The following is a 20,380-nucleotide window of genomic DNA, read 5'->3' as shown; positions in this document are numbered from 1 at the left end:
TTAACGTGTCCCTTACTGCCAGAAGATAAACCAATAGTTCATTATTGTCTACGCAATCAATTCCCACCGAAGTCATACAACTTCGATGCGAATTCTTTTATTGAATATCTGGAAACATCTGAGGATGCAGGATTGAGATATTAGTCTGCATATGAAATATAAAGTGTAACACTGATAACGGATGTCGGACTAGATCCCGGTGTACAATCTGATTTATGGAGGTATACCGTACTCGTGGCTCTCTCTTGATGAACACAAACATGGATGTATATGTGGTGTACATGGATGCGGACAGAACCTTGGAGGAGAGACGAAATGAAAGTTCGCATGAGATGGTCGGATAGACTTAGGTGTTGTATTCATCTTGATGCTCGGTGTTTTGATCTTTCATACAGAAGATCTTTATCTCTGAAGTGCGAAACTTTTGTTGTTTACATTAAAGATCATGAAAGCCTTTCAATCATTTCTTCATTGAACGGCTCGAGCTCCCAGTATGTAAAATTGTCATGATCACAGTGTTCACCCTCATCAGTAGCAAGTAAGATTTAGGCGTTACGCCCAAAAATTATAAGAATTCTATGCAATCTGTACTCTTCGGATCTGGCCGTTGTCACCTCCCTCAAAAGAAACATGTCTAGTTCCGCCACGAGGATCATGACACTAAAACGGCAAAGTGTTCCGAGTCATTTATCATGCTGTAACAACTTCGTTGGGGATTGCATGCACACTTATCCGGATGAACTACCACTCTCGGGTATTTGCTGAAGTGAGAATACTATATGTAATTTTGCTTGAAATGAATTAAAGATCACTTACGCTTGAGAACATCCACCACGGTGTAAATTTAGCCATATCATAACGAAGAATTGAATTGAACCTATTTTTGTAACTACAGAAACCTCTTTTCTACAATTATGAGAATTACAAAGAAAAATCTGTGAGTGGTCATTGCATTCTGAGTTACACAGCACTCGTATCCTCGATACGTCTGACAATGGTGCGATGTAACTTCGATGCAAAATCATCATCGAGCAATTGACATTCATGATGTAAACCAGTGTTGCTGATAGCTTCTGGATGTAAATTCTAGGAAGGTAAGCATGGCAAAATTCTGAACATTTGGACTCTGATTTTGCAAGATGGTACATGTTGCACAATCAAAAGAACATCAGATAAAATACTGAGCTTCATCTCGTGCACCTACCCGAAAGAATTCCTGATTGTATACTCATCGTGAATGTTCCACAATAGGATGATCACTTCGATATTGTGGTATTTAGAAACATTAAATACTCCGATTTGAGGATTTTAGTCGGTCGTACGAAACAGATTCTTGTATTAAAAGAGAGGTATTTCTTATTTTTAAGATTGTGAGCCTTCTCTCATTGTCAAGACCACTATCAGAATTTCCCATATCAACCTCAAATATGCGTCTCCAAAAGCTCCTCGTCGTTCTCTCTTCTCTCACTGTCGTTGGACTCTCAGCTCCAGTAGCTTCTCAAGGTATGTAAGAGAGTTAGACTATTTCCTAGTACCTAGATAATAGCGAATAGCGCCAAAAATACTATGAAGGCCCAGCATGTAACTCACAAATAAACAGAAGGAAACTTCGAGATCATCGAGCGCAACGAATCTAATCCTATAATCCTCGCCCAACATGACTCCGAAACCGGCGCTCACTACATCTCAACAATCGCCGAGAACGATGCAGCCTTAACTACAGACAAAACCATCGAGCGAGCTCTTGGTCGCAAAAGCATAGACGAACCCAACGAGAAAAAGCATGAAGACAAAGCAATCGAACGAGCTCTCAGCCGCAAAAACACAGACCAACCTCTCGAAATCCTCGTCTCAACATTGATAACCAACCAGAAAAAGCGCGGAGACGAAACCATTGCATGGGTTCCACCACCACCAACTTCGAAGATTCCTCTAGCACGCGGAGATGCAACGATAGTTTGGGTTAAACCTCGACCTACGCCTAAGATTCCTATGTAATTGCTTCTTTCGACTGTTTTTGTTCCGACATCCGCTGCATCTTTGTCAAACTTAGAATTTGGGCTTGAGTGTATTGGGATGGGAGGAAGGAGAGCTGTGAAGTGAAGAATTATGATGTTACAAAACATGAGGTTTTGATCGAAATTTGACATTTCAAGGATGGGATTTTGCACTTGCCGAATTTTGGCAGATTGCATCTATCTAAGATGCGTTCTGCGCACATTCAAAGACCGTAGTTTGGGAATTAGTTCTTGATGTTTCAGTAGTAAATCAGGCGCAGCAATGAAGTTTTAGGAAAATGTGTAGGGAAGTAACAATGATCGAACTCATTTTTCTAGGTATCATAATGCTCTTCTAAAATGAGACCAGACTCAACTCACTGTGCAAGAAGCGCTTGATCTTATTCTAAATGTACTATTGCTTTCTCAAAAGTGATGCGATTATCACATAATCAATGAACTCTTCCATTCGTGGAAGTGGGGTATTAACCCAAATCCCTGATCACGTAGGTTATTGAACGGACTACCTTCAACGAATCATCAGAGGTAGATTCGAAGTCAATTTTTCTTTTCGCACGAAATACTGTCAACTAGCAATTATCATGATGTTGTGCAGAAAAATGGCAGAAAATTATTGGAAATAATTATTATATGTATTCATTATTCTCTCATGATGTTATATTCCATATAGGTATAAAAAGACCTAGTATCTTCGCTCGTTCGACCATCCAAAAAACGCCTCGCTAAAATTCCGATAGATATACATCGCATCTTTTCCCAAAAACCAGATTCTCATCATGGTGATCTTTCTAGATCATTCATTATCAAGTGAAAACAGGAATGCCACTAGCTTCTATCCAGATCAGCCTTTCGGAACCCCGCCAATACTTTTTGCCCCACCCCCTTCTTAGGCGGTAACACACCCTCCCCTCTTCTCGCTACTGGCTGTGGATACGTTGGCTGAGCTACTGTTGGAGTTTCTTGTACAGGTTGTAACGCTGTACTACCACTTCTGCTCGACTTCTTATCTTTCGAAGAACTTGAGCCTGCTCTTTTTGGCGAATCTACATGCGTACTCGAACTCGAACTCCTCGCTTCCACAGGCAAACTCGGTTGTCTATGATCCTCGCCCTTGCCCAGTAACTTTTTCGGTAAACTTGGTACACTCTTCCAGCTTTTCTTGATTTCTTCATTATCTTCTCTGTCCTTTTCCTCTTCTCTTCGTTTTCTAATCTCTGGATCTATTTCTCCTCTTTCCTCTGCTTCTTTGAGTCTTCGGGTATTTATCGTGTCGATAGCTTCAGAGGTAAGCTCTTGCTTCATCATTTTTTCAATTACGTCATGTTTGCGTGTACGTTTGTCGCCCATGGATATTAGAACACCTCCCATGATGTTGCAAGTGATACTACAGCATAGAATGACTGTCGTGAGGGCGAATGGTCGAGTCTTATACGAGATTCCCCACGTACATGCACCTAACGTGATTTGAAGACAAGAATGCAAATCGAGTAATATGACGACGGCAAAAAGTAACTTCAAAGGGAATGCGTAATGGGTCTCTGTCTCGTGTGGCTTATAGAATGTGTGACTTTTGGAAAATTTTCGTTCGTGATATTCGAGGACACTCTGTTCTTCTGGTGAGAGGACGGTATATTCGTAATTTGGCTCTACTTCTATTTGATTTCGAGCAATCATTCTATCGGCGTACTTCTTGGGTATGCGTGGCGCAACTCTACGTGCAAAACTTTTTGGCATTCGACGGGCGCATAGACTCTCGATATCGACTTGAGGAGGTGGAGCAATATCTTCCTTGCGTTGTTCTGGGAGATCATTATGGTCCCACAGCTCTGGGAGACCGAGTTTCTCGCGACGTTTCCAGGTTTTGCGGTGATAGTGTGCAATATAGGCCATGTGGTAGGTATCAACTGCACGGAAAGGAGCTAGACCATCACCAATGATTGCGAAAAGAGCAACGAGCACGTTATCAACAATGTTGACAATATAAGCTTTTCGAGAACCTAGGGATATCCAGCCGATGAGAAAAAGTACCCAGGCCGCACCAAATAATGTAATCAAGGTTGCGTAAACTGTGATGAATAGTCCCAAAGCTATATGAATGAAGTTAGTCAGAGCGGACTAAGAGTGAAAAGTTAACTCACGTCTGCGAACATACTGTCCGAATCCTTTCATTGAACGCTTGAATTTCGCTCGTCGGGAATGAAGTTGATGTCTAACAAGATCATCTAGCTCATCCACCTCGGCGGGCGTCCAGCCACCAAGCCTTTCTCCATCAGGCAAAACGGCATACTCTAATTTTGGCGGTTTCCATGTATCACCATCTGCTTGTTTTTCTGGACTTCGTAGATTTTTCAACTTTGCTTTGATCTTATCAATCGTGCGTACTTCTCCTGGCCGTTCTGAAAGTTTGTATGTCGGCTGACGATTAACAAACCCTCCCATTTGAGGCACGAAAAGGGAATTCTGAACATTGGTAAGAGTGGAGAGAGTAGATATTTCAGGATCTGCAGAGAGTTAGTCTAGTAGCTGAAAAGCTAGTATAACTATACATGCCCATAACATCTAGCAAATCTACCATATCAGGGTCATATTCATGCTCATAAGATTCGGGCTCCTTAGAGTATTCCCCGCGACCAAATAGCGATCGAAAGCGATTGGTAAATACATTTCCTTGCGATGGAAGAGGGTGGTTTGCCGCTTGAGTGACGGATTGTTCTGAAAGCCCTGTACGGTTTTGTTGGGTACTTCCATGAGGTAACGAGGTGGAGGTAGATTTCTCGGAAAAGTCTCTTGTTGAGGGTACATTTCGTGATTCAGCAGTCGACGAGTCGCGATAAATACGAATGGTGGGTCGTTGGTGTGTGCTCAGAACCGACTTTACTTTCCTACCAACTGCAACAATCGGGTTCTCAGTTGTCGAAGACGACAGCGAAGACTGTGGTGAGTCTTGGTGAGCCATTTTGAGGGTGCTTTCTTCAATTATTGTTTGTTACTCCATACCATGAGAATTTGGTACAATTGTTGTAGCAGCACGGATTTGAAGTTCTAGCATCAATAATTGAGTTCACAGAACGTACTCGGTTCGAGAAATAGGCGATTTATTAGAGGAGAGTACAACAGATTGATTTCAGGGTCCAATGGGCCTACTAATGTAATGCTATCTATACATTTATCAGGTTGCACAGGGGTGAGACCCTGTTTTTGGCCGACGATGTCATTTTGCAGGTAAAATTGCAGTGAATATTGCGGTACGCCGGTCACATCCCAGGGGTAATCTGTTGGCAAAGTTCCAAAATACCTTGGAACAGGATTCGTAAATGACAGGGCTACTCAGCTCTGATTGGCCAAGTTCACTAAATTACAGGAGCAAAAAGCAGGTTTCTACTCCATAGAATTTACATGAGGAACGACGAAGTAGAAAAAAGCAACAACAAACAAGAAACAACAAGGACTTGAAATGTTTTGCAGATATAAAATTGATATATACAGTAAGGAGGAAATCGAGCTGTGTCATCTTCGAGGGTCGGATGTTTAGACCCTTTAAACCAACATCGAGAAAAGTGAAAGCTCGAGATTACCTAGTCCGTCTCGAGCTGGTAATTTCTTTGCTTATCAATTGTGTGCACAGACTGGCAGCCGTCAAATACACGTGACTGACACATTAATAAAATCGTCCGTCATGTCTTATCTCAATATTCAGAATCTCTTCGTCGATAAAACGTTTTTAATTAGAATTCTAAATAATATCTTGATCCTTTTCATAGTGATGTTGTGGCTTATTAATAATCGAATTTTTTTCAGCCAATTAGGGATCAAGGGGAACATTTATCTCCTCAAGAGTTTGAGAGTATTTAGTTACATTTTTAATAAGAATCTGAAAACCTTTGATAAAAGAACTTTGAAGGTATATTTGTACCCTTTAAACCCAACTTATTTAAAAAGTAAATATATAATTCGAAAGCTCTAATTTTCTAGTATTTTATAAAACTACATAGTAATAATATATTGATTAACTGAATTTAAATATTATTAATAATATTTGAATTATTACTACTAAAATGTAATAGAAAAAACTATAATAAATTTCGAAATAAATATTTCTTATCAATTCCTATCAATTCCTATCAACTTCTATCTCCTTTTGCCTCTTTCTAACAATCTCTATCAATTTCTTTTAACTCTTTTCAATTTCTATTAATTTCTATTATTTTTTATTAATTTGTAAATGTTTATACCTTTTTTTATAATAATTAAGATAATTAATGTTTTAATAATTAATATTCTAATAAGCCTATTTAGTATATTATTATTATTTAGTTCATTATTATTATGGCTATCTAATCTATTATCTAGATTTTCAATTATTATTTCTGAGCCCGAAACTTCTAATATTTCTATTAATAGAATATTTCAATCCAAATTTCAATATATTTTAAATATAATAAACTAGAAGAGAATATTATTTAATAAGTTTATAATAAATTAAGCTTTTAATAATATATATAATAAAATTAATGGTATTCCTGAAGTATGATAATTGAAGTTCAAAAAGATTTTAAATTATATATTTATTAAAAGTATAATATACAAAAATATCTTTATAGAATACCTTAAAAATATATTAAAACAAGAATTCGCTATTCTTCTTATCAAATTAAAACTTTAAATTTTCAATATAAATATTTCTTTAAGTGAATTTTATAATATTAATTTTTCTAATATTAATTAATTAATAAAAAAGAAAGCTTTAGTTTGATTTTTTATTCTTATAATTCTTATTATTAATAAATACTTTTATTATTTTAATTACCTAAATAAATCAAATATGAAAAACTAAGATTAATAAATCTATATAATTATTAATATGGTAATATATATTCAATTTAAATATCAATCAAATTATCTATATAATATATTTAATTTCTATTTAATGGATTATAGAATCAAGTGTTATTATATCCAAATACTTTTTGATTTTAGAATTTGTAATAATTATAATTATTATAATAATCAAATAAAATATATGATTTTTATAACTAAAAAGGAAATTAAAATATAAGGAAATTATTTATAAATAGTAATTATTTATAATAATTTTAACTTTAAGGAAACTAAAAGAAATAAAAGTCTTAGTTATACCAAAAACATAAAGAATTTGATTATAGCTATATTCATTCTTTATTTAAAGCTTTCATTTTTAAAGCTCAAATAAATTATATACAATCCTACAATTCCTATAAACTTTTGAGATATTCTTGATTCTATTAATTTTATAATAAATCCATTCTTTTGTTAAATAAGTATTCATTTTATATACAATACACTTAAATATATATTAGGAAATACTATCTAATCAATATTTCGGAAAACTAATTTATACCTCAAAATGCCTTATATAAAATATATTCCTATTAATAAGATAAAGTATTAGTAGCTTAATAGTATCCATATAAACAAGGGAACTATAAATAGGATTTACAAAGTTTATAATAATATTTTTAAGATGCAATTAGCTCTTTTAGAGCTTAGCAAATCCACATCATTTGATTATACTACCGATCTCAAGTTAGTATATAATAATCAACTTATAGCAATTCATATATGGGCTATTAAAGTCCAGCAATCCAAATCTATTAATCTTTACAAATATAAAGAATAGATACTTAAATTAACTTTATAGTTTTATATATCTATAGTAGTTCAGGATACTATAATTCGCACTCATTTCAAACCTTTCTTTAGCGAGACTAGCTCTCATTATATACAAGCCGATTTTCTAAACTTAAAGTAAAAGGAATAGAAAAAAGATTCACTTAAATATTATTAAATATATCCTTTATTATCTTAAATATTCAATGCAAAAGTTATATTATTATTCCATTATATATTACAAAAATGCTTTGGAATAATTAATGATATATATCAAATAGAAAAGATGGTTAAATTTATCAAAAAAACTATTCAATACATAACACTAATTAAATTTCTTAAGGTAATAGAGATAATTTGATAAAAAGCTTTTATCTAAAAAGGTTAGAATAGAGGTAAAGGAGTTGATTTAAATTTTATTATTATATATTGTTTATTTCAGGAGATAAAGATATATATAATAATCAATAAAGCTATCAAACATAATAATATTAGTATTATATATCGAATAATAGACCCACTTATACTTCTATTCTAGAAAACTAATTAAATTAAATATAAAAGAGAAATACTTTATTATAAATAATTACTTACACTAAAAATATATTCTTCCAAATTATAGTATAGAATACTTACTTTATTTCTTATCAATTAATTAAAGAAGCTATAAACATATAAAACTATTGATTTTATATAAAAGTATATAAATCTTAATTACCAAATTGATATATAATATTATAAAAACTCAACTCATAATATAAATAAGATATTTGATCGTATTTATTTAACAAATATCTTTCAATATATTCTCAGAAAAAAGATTAAGAATATATTCAGAAAAACTATATTTAAAATATATACAACCTATAACACTACAAAGGATATCCTTTCTTTAACTATAAAATTAGCTTGAAATAATAAAGTCAATTCCAAGTTTATAGATTTCAGAAAAGGGATTTATTTATTTAAAGATATTTAGGAAAATAAAGAAAATATACTAAAAACAAAAGTAAGATTATTTAATAAATAATATATAATCAAGAAAAAAAAACTTTAGAATATTTCTATTAAGAATATAAAAGAATTAGCTCAAACTTTATATACACCATTAGAACTTTTAGATATTATAATAGATTTTACTTAGATATTTGAATATATAATCAATAATAATATATATAGAGTTTTAGAATAATTTAATATAAATTTATTATTATTGATTTGATTTGATACTTAATTAATTCGATTTTTGATAACCTATCAACTCCTACTATCTTCTATTTCCTCCTATCAGTTTATATTAACTCTTGTTAATTTCTATTAACTTTTATCAACTTTTATTAGCTTCTATCAAATCTTTAAAAAGTAAATATTAAATTATAAAATATATAGTATAAAAATATATTATTTAATTAATTCTACTTTATAATCATATTTTCGTTGAAATATTTTTCTATATCAAATAATTAATGAAAATTATTATAATAACTTATATAATTATAATAGATATAAGTTAGATATAAATAAAGATTATTATAATTAAATATTAATATTTTTATTTTGATATTCAAAAAAGAAAAAAACTATTAATATTATTCTATAAAATTAATCAATTCTATAAACTATGCTTAACTATAGTAATCGATTTTGTATACATAGGAAAAACAGTTATATTCTTTTTGTACTATATATGAGTGAATAGACTATATCTCTTTCTATAAGTAATCTAACAATAGCGAATATAAATTGAATTAGGGTGAGTTACTTATTGCAAATCTTAATTAAAATAAACCTAATATTTGAATTCATAATCACAATAGAAAACATATTTTTTTTTTTAATAATTGCTCTCCAATTTCCGATTTTATAATTCGAGTAATATAATTAAAATCTCTTTATTTATTCAAAATAGCTTTATCCCAATTATTATTATTTATATATTATTATTTATATTGCTATATTAATAAATATAATTCTTTGGATTTAATATTATTTTAAGGCTATAGGTAATATACTATATAGTTTTTCTATATTTCCTCAAAAGTCTTTTTAGAAATATATTTCACTTCAGCTTTTTCTAGCAGGTATATAGTAATAGTATTATTGTTAGTATTAATAATACCTAATATATACTGAGTAATAATATTATTTGTGGTATTAGTATTGCAAATATACAAGTTATCATTTCCTTTGCCTCCAATATTGAATTCTTCATCACCTCTACTTCTATATCCAAATCTATTATTAAAATATTCAGAGAATATATTCGATAATATAGAAGTGACTATATAGAAAACAATTAATATATAGAATAGCGAGTTATTAATAAAAGGTGGTGCGATAGAATTTTATTAACTCAAAACAATTAATAAAATTCTGTCAAAGCTGGGTGGTTATATAAAAAATGGATTTCTAATTGTAATTGTAATGTTATTAATTATTTAAGGAATATATAAACTACAATATCTTTATATCAATATTTAATAAATAAATAAATATAAAAAGGGAAGGAGGAGTGGTATATAAATATAAAAAATAGATAAATTCATTATACATTTAACCTTTTATTAATTGAGTAGCAATAATTATAATAACCTTTTTATTATATTCAACATTTTGTATATAAACTAAATTCCAAATATATAATATTTTATATAATATATAAAATAAATTAATATTTATTTAATAGGAATTAATAGTTTTGTATAGGTTAAAGTAAATAATAATATGAGATTGATTTATTTTAATTATTTTTTCCGTTTGTTTGTTATTAAAAAACATTAAGTTATTATTTATTTATAACTTAATAGGAGTTAATAAGAGTTAATAGAAGCTCAATAAATTATATTAAAAATGATTATAATTCAATTTATATCTTTAATATTATCTTATTATTATTACTATTATTATTATAATATTATATCTTTGATATTATTTTATTATCCAATTATATTTCTAATATTATTTTATTAGATTGAGATTCCTTTATCTGATGAATTAGAGATTTATATTTTTATTGAAATCGAGTTAGGAAATTATTTATATTTTAATTAATATTTTCAAAAGAATTAAATAAATTAAATAAAAGGAAAATAGAAAAAGTAGATTCGAATTTATTAAATAAAAAAGATATAAAAACCAAAGAGCTAAATCTATCAATAAACAAGAATAGGCCTGATATAGTAATTCAGTTTTTGAATATAAGTAGTGGTGGTATTAATATTTGTTTTCATTTTGATATATTTTTTATAGGTATTATACTTTATATGAATATTATATTTTGAATAGATATTAAAAGTATTATTATTTCAGATTAAATAATTAATATTTTGAATTAATTGTTTTTAATATAAGGAATATTAATGCTTATATTTAATATTAAAGAACTACCTGATCAAATTATTTAAATTCGAGGTTGAGTATTAAATTCATTTCCTTTTCTAAATTGACTTTATTAAAGCATTTGGTATACAAGAATATTATTCAAAGCTATATAAGTTATATTCAGTTACTCTCGTACTAAAGTTAATATTATTATTCCTAATATTTTCTTCAAAGTATTCTTTTGTTATTTGATTTCTTTTCTTATTTTTTTTATTTCAATTAGCATTTGTTTATATATTATATACAAATATTCAATTTTAGAATAGAAATCTTGAAATAAAGATATCAATTCATTTTTATATTTATTAAAATATCACTATATTTTAAAATTAGGAACTTTTTTATACAATTAATTTAAAGTCAATTCATTCTATCAATTAGATAATTTAATATATAACTATCAATAATATAAATCCGCTATTTTTTAATATATAATTTCTTTTATAAAATAATTATTCGATAATGTAAATCGTTATTGATTAGTTATTATTTTTGATATTTCAATTTTATATTATTTTTTCAATATTTTTAATGTAAATATACTCAAAATACTCTTTTAGAATTTAGATACTAATATAATCTTATTTAATAGCTTAAATAGAATAAATAGAAAATCCGAATTACACTTATTGCAATACCTTTTTAATAAAACAATTTCTCTTTTCTCTCCTATTAATAAAAGATTTTCCCTAAAATAATTAAGGAACACTTTCCTATAGCATAAATTATTACAAATAATCAATTAAATAGGAAAAATACTAGCTTTTTGAGTTATCTCAATTTTCGTTCAAATATATTTACCCTTTGAAATAGAATCTATTATATTATTATTAATAATACCATTTTCGATATTAGTTTTTATATCAGTTTTTTCTTTATTTATTAAATCCTTATTTTCTATTTAACTTTCTAAAGCTTATAAAACTTAAAATCATTTCGCTTTTTGATAAGATAATAAAAAGTGTTTTTCTATTATCTTCCATATTGAAATAGAAGTCTTATTTGTATTAATATTAGATCTTTTTAGTACTATAAAATAGAATCCATTAAAATCAAAGTAATAATATAGAATGAATATATATACTATATTAATATATTTTAATTCTTTTTTTCTTTGATTTATTCTTTGTTATATCTTTATAATCAATTACTTTCTTATATTCCAAAGAATAATCAGATTTATATTATAGATATTAATATTTATAATAAAAATAATAGTAGTAATAATAATATAGGCAATTGATATTACCTTTGCAAACTTGTTGTATTTTATTACTCAATTCTTCACATTAATTTTTAAATGAAATGAAATAATAATATTTATAATATTAAGGCTTTTATTCTTTATTTTAATAGAATATAATATAATTTTGCTTTTCGTTTTTTTTAAAAAAGTATTTTAAAGATAGTTTTTTATTATATCAACTTTATTTTTAGAGTTTATAAATATTATAGTCTTAGAAATCTTTTTTAAAATTGGATTCCCATTTTTATTTATAGTATTATCTAAAAAATAATATAAAGACTTTAAAGATTTAATTTATTTGTAAGAAATAAAAACTATCGCTAATAAGATATTTAGATAATTAATAGATGTACAAATAATATATATTTGGTATAATCAAAAACTTAATCTTTGAAATCCTCTATTATCTAAAACTACCTTTTGACTTTCTATATCCAAAGTGATAATACATTTAAATCATATAATTTTTTGAGGCAGAAGATACTGTAATTATTCTAATATAGTGAATTTGGGTTGAAAATCCTTTTATTATAAGATAAGATAGTATTTGTTTATAGCTATAAGTCTAATATTAGACTACAATTCAGGAGATACAAACACATCCCTAAATTTAAATGAAACTATTTATTTAAAGCCTAAAAGAATATATATATATTTTAATTAGCGAATTTAATTAATTATTTCAGTTTTCTTTTTTAATAACTCGAAATTCAAAAAACAAGGTGATATTCCAGAAAGTTTTTTGATATTCTTGAATTGCTTCTTTCCAAGCTTTATTAATGAAACTATTTGGAGAATAATCTTTTTTATTAAAATAAAATATAAATAAAATATCAAACTCTTTTTAAATCTAATTTTAATAATATAAAGAGTATTACTCTTTTTATAAATTAAACAATATAGAATCCGGGTTTGTATAGACTTAGATTTTCAAATAGCAATAGAATCTAAAAACTAAAGAATTCTTTCAAAATATAATTCAATAAGCTCTTCTTATTTTTCAATATATTTCTCTATTCCTCCTTTTTTAATCATTATAGGTATATTCTTTAATTCAATCTTATAAATTCACTTCATATATTCGTCTAATCCAACCATCAATATTGTTAATATATTGGATATAGTTAATGCAATCTTATAGTTATTCTTCAGCTTTCTAGCTTTAGTTCGTTTAGAATATTTATTACCTTTCCTCCATTTTAAAGATATAATAGCAAAAGTTCCCAAAATATAATAGAAGGTTTTAGAAGATAACAAAAATCCACAAGAGATAACAGGAATTCACAGGAGACCTTATGAATTGATAGATATTTACAGAATATAATACAATTCAATAGTAAGTTAAGCAAAAGCTAATAGAAAGTGGCAGAAGTTTTCAGAAATCAATAGAAATAAATATAATAGAATTTTTTTTTTTATAAATCAATAATTGAATATACATTTCATTTTCACTTCAGTTTCATTTCAATTTATTTATAATTTATATAATAAACTCTATCTACACTCAAAAACGATTTCAATATATTATATAAAAACAAAGAATTATTATATTATTATTATTACTAAAAAATAGTATTTAATTATTTATTTCTTAATAAAAATAATATTAATAGAAATATAAATAATACAATAGGATTACTAAAATCAAGGGGATCCTTAGAATATATATAATTATATAGATCAATAAATAAAGATAGTAGATTAGAAAAAAAAAATAATCATTATTATAAAATATTGATTTTCAAAAATATATATTTTCGATATATATATATATATAATTAAATAAAACTATTATAATAAAAAATATATCAAAATAATAAGAAAATCTATCTATATATATTGAAATTATATTAAAGTGATATAATTATTAAGTGATTTATAATCTTTAATTGAAAAGTCAAAAAATAACAAATTGTTGATTTTTTTATCAAAGCTAGAACCAAATTGTTTTAGACTTTATGGTGATAAACCTTCGGGAGGCCTCTATCTCGAAATCAAGGCCAAAAATTATGTAATCACCGTGTGGTCTGAGGATGACATAAGTCATGTCCACCTCCACATCCACCTCCAGGTCACGAATCACATTAAAGATTTCGATCGGTCTAGAACGTTTCTCTCCATCAAGATCCTACACTTCCTGTGCACTCAAGAGGTTGTATCTTTATGAACCACGCTCGATAATCCTTCAGGGGCAAGATGATTATGATGATTTGGGTACTACAGATATACCGCGATACGGATTGGCATTCAAAGTTGGATGTTATCATCCTGAATTCAATGCAAAATACATGGAGTTTTGAATTGACACTTTAGCCATAACTGGTCGAACGGCTTGTACCAGAGCAGCACCTAAGCTTGGACAACCCACGTTGGGTAGTCAGAGATGCCAATTCAAAACCAAGGAGGTTGATTGAGATTGAGTTGACTTTGGTCCATACCGAGTCTTTGCGTTGTGAATCTAAGTTTCCACACACAATAGATTTGGGATGTTCAATGTTTGCGAGAATAAAAAAACATAGCCCTTTCGTTTTGCTGCATAGACTATCCTTGGTTTTACACTTTGCAAGCTCTGATTATCGTTGTCTATGCTGTTAAGCTCTTGTAAAAATACCTTATGTGATTGGAATATTTATACACCACCTCAAAGAATTTGGCGTTTACAAAAAATCTGCTTTTGATGATTCAAGGATATCTAAATTTCAGACATTCGTCAAATGACTAATGACTGGGATGAATAGATTAGTTTGTCAAATGCCATACCCATGTCCACTGCAGTACAAAAGATTCCCAGCAAATCAGCGTTTTACTAGATTGCCCATAAATGATCAGGATTGAATGAGAGCTTTTCTCTCTGCTCAGCTCCTGTCACCCGGCCGGTTGACCTCGCAGGTAACTACCGAAGAACAGCAATGCCAAACAATGACGGAGTAGGTTCGTAGCAGCAAACGTTGCGTGTATAATTGCTGGGCTTAGCTGAAAAATTCTTCTTCGTAAAGATCCTAGCAATCTTTAGCATTTGCATGTCATGTTTCTTCATTAAAGTTTGGGATGGATCATGCCATACTTCGTACACATGGCATTGAGATTGGCTTCTTGATCTTAGGGTTAAGCCACCGACAAAAGACGCGCAGGTCAATCTATGTTCATTAAACAATTTAAGCCACATTGGGCAGCCTATTGGCAGAAACTTAATTATAGGGTAGTACTCTGACATGACATTAGCTCGACCGAGTGGTATAGACTCGATCGGGCTAAACAGATGTACCTCATTGGCTCAACAAGAGTCAACTGGTCTAATGTTCGCCTTTCCAAAATATATGATTGGGTCGCCATAACAATTCTAGAATCCGCCTAATCCGAAGTGCATAAGGTTATGCACAGAAGTCCGTGGCGTATCTAATATGTGATTCATTTTCCGTATCGCCAACGATCCCCCTTGTCGGCTCAGGGAGCTCATGGATACCGCATTCGGTAACATTGAGCGTGGTCCAGTCGAATGGAATAGGGAAGCACTAGGTACTCGGATACAACATCAGCCAACCGGACAAAACAAAAAAAGATAGCTGTCTGCAAATGTCGGCATTAGGAACAAGGATTCCGAGCAAGCAGCCCTGTCTGCCAAGGTGTGTCTTCATTTTGGCCGTCGCGCACCGGAAATCTTGCCATGTGTCCATCTCTTATCCTCGAAGAGAGAGATCAAACACACCAAGATCCTGCATCTTTCCTATAATTCAAAGTCAAATTGAGATGAATTTTTTGCTCAGAGGGAAGAGCAAGCGGAATTTGACCAACTCTATCAAACCCACCTATAAATATTTCAATGACTCGATTGGTGTTCTTAATCTGAACATGAAATAATTTTTTGGAATAAACTTCGAATTATAAAAGGCTATTATCTGAATACTTTAGTCTTTCCAGACTCCAGATGTATACATTTCTTTCATCTTAGCATGAGAGACTTGTGCGCATGTAGGTTCGGGTCTTCATGCTGGATGCCGTGCTAGAGACAGACGGTAATACGGTACCGACACGTTTCAATTGGAAAGAATCTGGAAAAAACGCGATGATCACTGATCACTGATCGGGGGGCGGTGGGCTATGTGATGGCGCACCTTTACTCACTCTCTTGGTGGTGCACCGCGTACCTGTATCACCCAGTATGAATGGCGCATCAAAAAGTTTGACTGGTTTCTTCTTCAATTTCTGCAATTATATAGATGCACTTCCTGCATCCATTGTTATCGAAATTAAACACGCACACTCAGAAGTCATCAACTCCTCAGACCAGGAACCTTTCACAAACCGAGTATTGTTACCTCTTACGCCAAACAACGATCGTTTCCATCATGCGTCAGTAGATCATCCTTCAGCCTAACACATACCAGTCGCATAATTTCGCATCCATCCCAAAGCTAATCCGTCAAACTAGTTGCTCTAGAAAATATTATTGCTGTATGCTTTGGCCTGACCAGCGTTTTCCTTGCGGTTCTTTCTCTCTATGTCATGTGCAGACCAAAAGCTGCCCCAGGTATGCAACAAATCGTAAAACAATGCTCCGGAACTCAATGGCTAATTTATCAGACATACCAGGGCCGGATCTTGAGTCGGGACCACGAGCTACGAGCCTCTTCTCCAGTCGAGAATATCCGATCCCAGCATCTTCTGGTCTTCTCAGTAGAGCTCCTTCGACCTCAGCATATTCCAGTCGCCCTAGCAGCGCTCAAATCTCGTTGCACGATAATACCCACAACCAACTCCGTTCAAATAGACCCCCGCCTCAACGTGCGACAAATCAATTACAAAATTTCGGCATGCTCGTGCCGGACTTGACATTTGCTACAGTGGAACCTTCTTCTGAATCCGCGATTGAACTCTATCAGGTAACGCACTTGACGAGGCTTATATCGTACAATCGGAGTCGGGGTTGATCTTCGAGGCAGGGTGTATCTTAAAATGGCGGCTGGATAGTTTGAATTATCGATGGGTATCTTGGTATACATGATACCATTGATGGAGTTATTGTTGAAGATGGAGACTATGAATTATTATATCTCGGCATGGGACGGCGTTGATGTTTATAGAAGAATTGATTATTGTGTTTTGATATATTGTTGAGATGCTTTCAGTTAGTGGGAATCGGGTAGTAGCGATTGGACTATAGATGGCATCAGACTCGAAGGCGTGTTCACATCACCCGACGAGCATCCGAGATAGTTTTCGAAATGAATTATCTTTGAATACTGCCACAGAATTGATTCCAATAATTCATATTCATATCTGTATGCTTCTGGTCCTTCCACAGTGTCTAACAATAAAATAGTCGTCGCAGGAAGGACCAAGAGAAAAGAGGGTCTAGGTCTATGACGTATATGAACTCCACACACTAGCCACAGGCCGCTAGATCCCGTACTTCTAGAAATCAACGGCCAGGCTTCCGCGCGGCTATCTGTGATAAGGCTTAGGCTGACCACTAATAAGACATACGTACGCTGTGAAACAGCATTTACACAACATGTATGATCCAAATTTAATGGATTAAATTTCTTTATCTAATCTGAGATCCAAGAATTGAAGCTATATGATACATCAATCCGAATTTGACAATCGCCAATCATTTGTCTGTAATATCTCAACTCATATAGAGTGAGAACCAAGTGTCAGAAAAGTCTACGGTAATTGAGATGACAGACTTTATAAAGTGGCGGAGTGTTTATCGATTGATTGGGTCTGTATTTATTGACTTCGCAACGGCGAGGTGAAACTATCTAATAGCAAGGTAACGCATTTCACTGACTTATTATTTTCATAATGATGTATAACAAGCATTATGTTACGACCGCTGGTAATATATCTACGTACACACGACTCACTAATGTCAGGGCATCTAACCCGGAGTCCGGAACGCTGCGTGTCATTTGTGGGATAGACTAAAAGATCAAATTCATATTTATATACATAGAACTAACTGCTTCGTGTCATAGGCATGAAATCCTAACAAACAGAATCGCACAAAAATTGACGTCGGTATTGATTCAAATCACAACACTCGTATCACACCACGACTAAGGTTAATGCACCGTCGCCGCTCCCGACTTCTGCAACGTCTTTGGCAACAATGGTTGAATAACATTCAACCAAACAGTCGTATACAATCTATCATCAATTAGCATATGCATCTTTCATTCAACGAGTACAAAAACTCACCCAGGACTTCCATCTGAAGCAAGACTTCCCGGTTCCAAACTTCCCCACTGTTGCGAATCCGCACAACATGGCGAATAAGTTCCCCAAAAAGGTCCAGCGGCCCAAGCTGTCCATCCTATGTACTCCTTATTCTGCGCCATGTAATCAACAATTCCCTTGATGTATGGAGCGCATTCTGTACCGTTAGCACCACCAAATTCAGTGATCATGGCTTTGAGATTGTAGGTTTTGAGCCAAGCGGTCAGAGGGGCGAGAAGTTCTGGAGCGGGAGATGCACAGACAGAGTGACCACCTGAGAAATCAACATCGAGATACTCGTGGATGTCGATGGCGGTATTGTTGAGAGGATCCTGGAGCGTTTGCATCAAAGCACTGGATGGGTCGCTGCCTTCGGTCCAAGCATGACCTCCTGTCCACGAGTTTCCTGGTGCCAAGATTCTGTATTTCCTCATTAGTCATGATCTCGTTTGTAATGGAATAATTGAATCACTCACAAATTCTTTGCGCCGGCCTTACGGATCGCAGTGATCGCAGCTTGATCATTTGCGACTACCAAGCTTGTAGGCATGTCATGGGGCTAACGCTTTCGTTAGACTTGATCAAATTCTCCCAGAATATAATAGTGTCAACTGACTTCATTCATCAACCCAAAGATAACTTTCGTATTGCTCTTAAATCTCTTCGCCAATTCTCCCCAAAAAGCAGCAAATTGTGCAGTGGTTGCAGCTTTAGGATCCGTTGTGTTACCGATAACAGATCCGGAGTATGGTTGAGAAGAAGGATCATTGTAGCGCATATAGTTGTGAGGGTCCAGGATCGCATATGCAGACTTGGTTTTGGTGATGTAGTTAATCGCATCAGCGTAGTAGGCGTAATGCTATTTGATATGTGAGCCCAGTTAATGACGAAGAGGAAGGTTGAAGAGACTTACTGTTTCGTCGAATGTAGCACCTAAGCCGGTAGCTGGAGGACACATTCGCTCGAGTAGAAATGCTACTCGGAATAAGTTTACCTGGAAAGCTGTTAGATTTTATCAATTATTGGCGCAGTATTCTCGCTATGCGAGATTGAGTCAAGTCATCGACCTACCTTATTCTTATCCACGTAAACATCAATGGCAGACTTGTTAATGAAAGCATAATCCTGTCCAAATACACCCGGCAATCCTGTTCCCACGGTACCGGTTCCACCTATTTGATGTTAGCATTAGGGTGTCCAAGGTCAACACAATCTAGTATATTTCCAAATCATGAAGAATGAAATGATAGCAGAAACACATACTATACACTCCAAACTCTCCACCACTCTCAGCTACTCCCGCATAGTAAATAGTAGCATCCACCGAAGCGGCAAAGGCTCCAATCGCGGAGAGGAGATTTTTCAAAAGCATGATTGAATATCTCTTTTCTCGAATCACACAGACGTGTACTACAAAAGTAAAGAATACAATATGAATATCCAAAAAAATCTATACTCAGAGCAACAGATCTATATACCCCAATTCCACCACCGGAACTAAGGGAAGCACCTCCCACAAAGCCGAAAAGATCCATGATGGGTAGTATCCGAATAGATGAAGTTATTCCGACCCATCCTTATACCCTGTTGATCCCTCACACATCACCAGTCGTACATCCATATGATCAGGAACCCGGACGATAAGATTGGGCGACGGAGAAATTCCACATCAAAAATCTACACGCAGGGGATAATCGGAGGCTCGGGCCGCCTATTAATAAACTAATTTCTGGGGTCTCCACACGGGAGATGTCACTCCGCGATTGACATTTGCCGAAATGGGGATGGAGACCCGGCTGTGATAAGAGCTTTTATGGGTTCTTGAGGATGGGCTCCACTGAGAGGCAATATTGCGAGCTATCCGAAC

General features: G+C 32.2%; 4 protein-coding genes across 4 annotated transcripts; 2 read left to right on the top strand and 2 right to left on the bottom strand.

Annotated features, from left to right (window-relative positions):
• Positions 1–1,427: 1,427 nt before the first annotated feature.
• Positions 1,428–1,998, top strand: EAE97_008137 (uncharacterized protein; the record flags this gene model as incomplete). Its single annotated transcript, XM_038878651.1, has 2 exons — positions 1,428–1,503; positions 1,601–1,998. The coding sequence occupies 2 exons, from the start codon at positions 1,428–1,430 to the stop codon at positions 1,996–1,998; spliced, it is 474 nt and encodes a 157-aa protein (XP_038730331.1).
• An 845-nt stretch (positions 1,999–2,843) lies between these two features.
• Positions 2,844–4,974, bottom strand: EAE97_008136 (uncharacterized protein; the record flags this gene model as incomplete). The annotated part of the gene is made up of 3 exons (XM_038878650.1): positions 2,844–4,105; positions 4,157–4,519; positions 4,569–4,974. The coding sequence occupies 3 exons, from the start codon at positions 4,972–4,974 to the stop codon at positions 2,844–2,846; spliced, it is 2,031 nt and encodes a 676-aa protein (XP_038730330.1).
• Positions 4,975–16,135: 11,161 nt separating this feature from the next.
• On the top strand, positions 16,136–17,542 carry EAE97_008135 (uncharacterized protein). The gene is made up of 3 exons (XM_038878649.1): positions 16,136–16,641; positions 16,721–16,819; positions 16,873–17,542. The coding sequence occupies exons 1-3, from the start codon at positions 16,509–16,511 to the stop codon at positions 17,217–17,219; spliced, it is 579 nt and encodes a 192-aa protein (XP_038730329.1). The 5' UTR covers positions 16,136–16,508; the 3' UTR covers positions 17,220–17,542.
• Positions 17,543–18,359: 817 nt separating this feature from the next.
• On the bottom strand, positions 18,360–19,885 carry EAE97_008134 (uncharacterized protein; the record flags this gene model as incomplete). The annotated part of the gene is made up of 7 exons (XM_038878648.1): positions 18,360–18,444; positions 18,496–18,933; positions 18,990–19,072; positions 19,130–19,372; positions 19,427–19,507; positions 19,585–19,685; positions 19,777–19,885. 7 exons carry the CDS (start codon positions 19,883–19,885, stop codon positions 18,360–18,362), a joined length of 1,140 nt encoding a protein of 379 aa, XP_038730328.1.
• Positions 19,886–20,380: the final 495 nt, after the last annotated feature.

This window comes from Botrytis byssoidea, assembly GCF_014898295.1.
Source record: "Botrytis byssoidea strain MUCL 94 chromosome Unknown BBYS_017, whole genome shotgun sequence".
Taxonomy (NCBI): Eukaryota; Fungi; Ascomycota; class Leotiomycetes; order Helotiales; family Sclerotiniaceae; genus Botrytis; species Botrytis byssoidea.
This window is presented reverse-complemented; position numbering and strand designations above follow the sequence as displayed.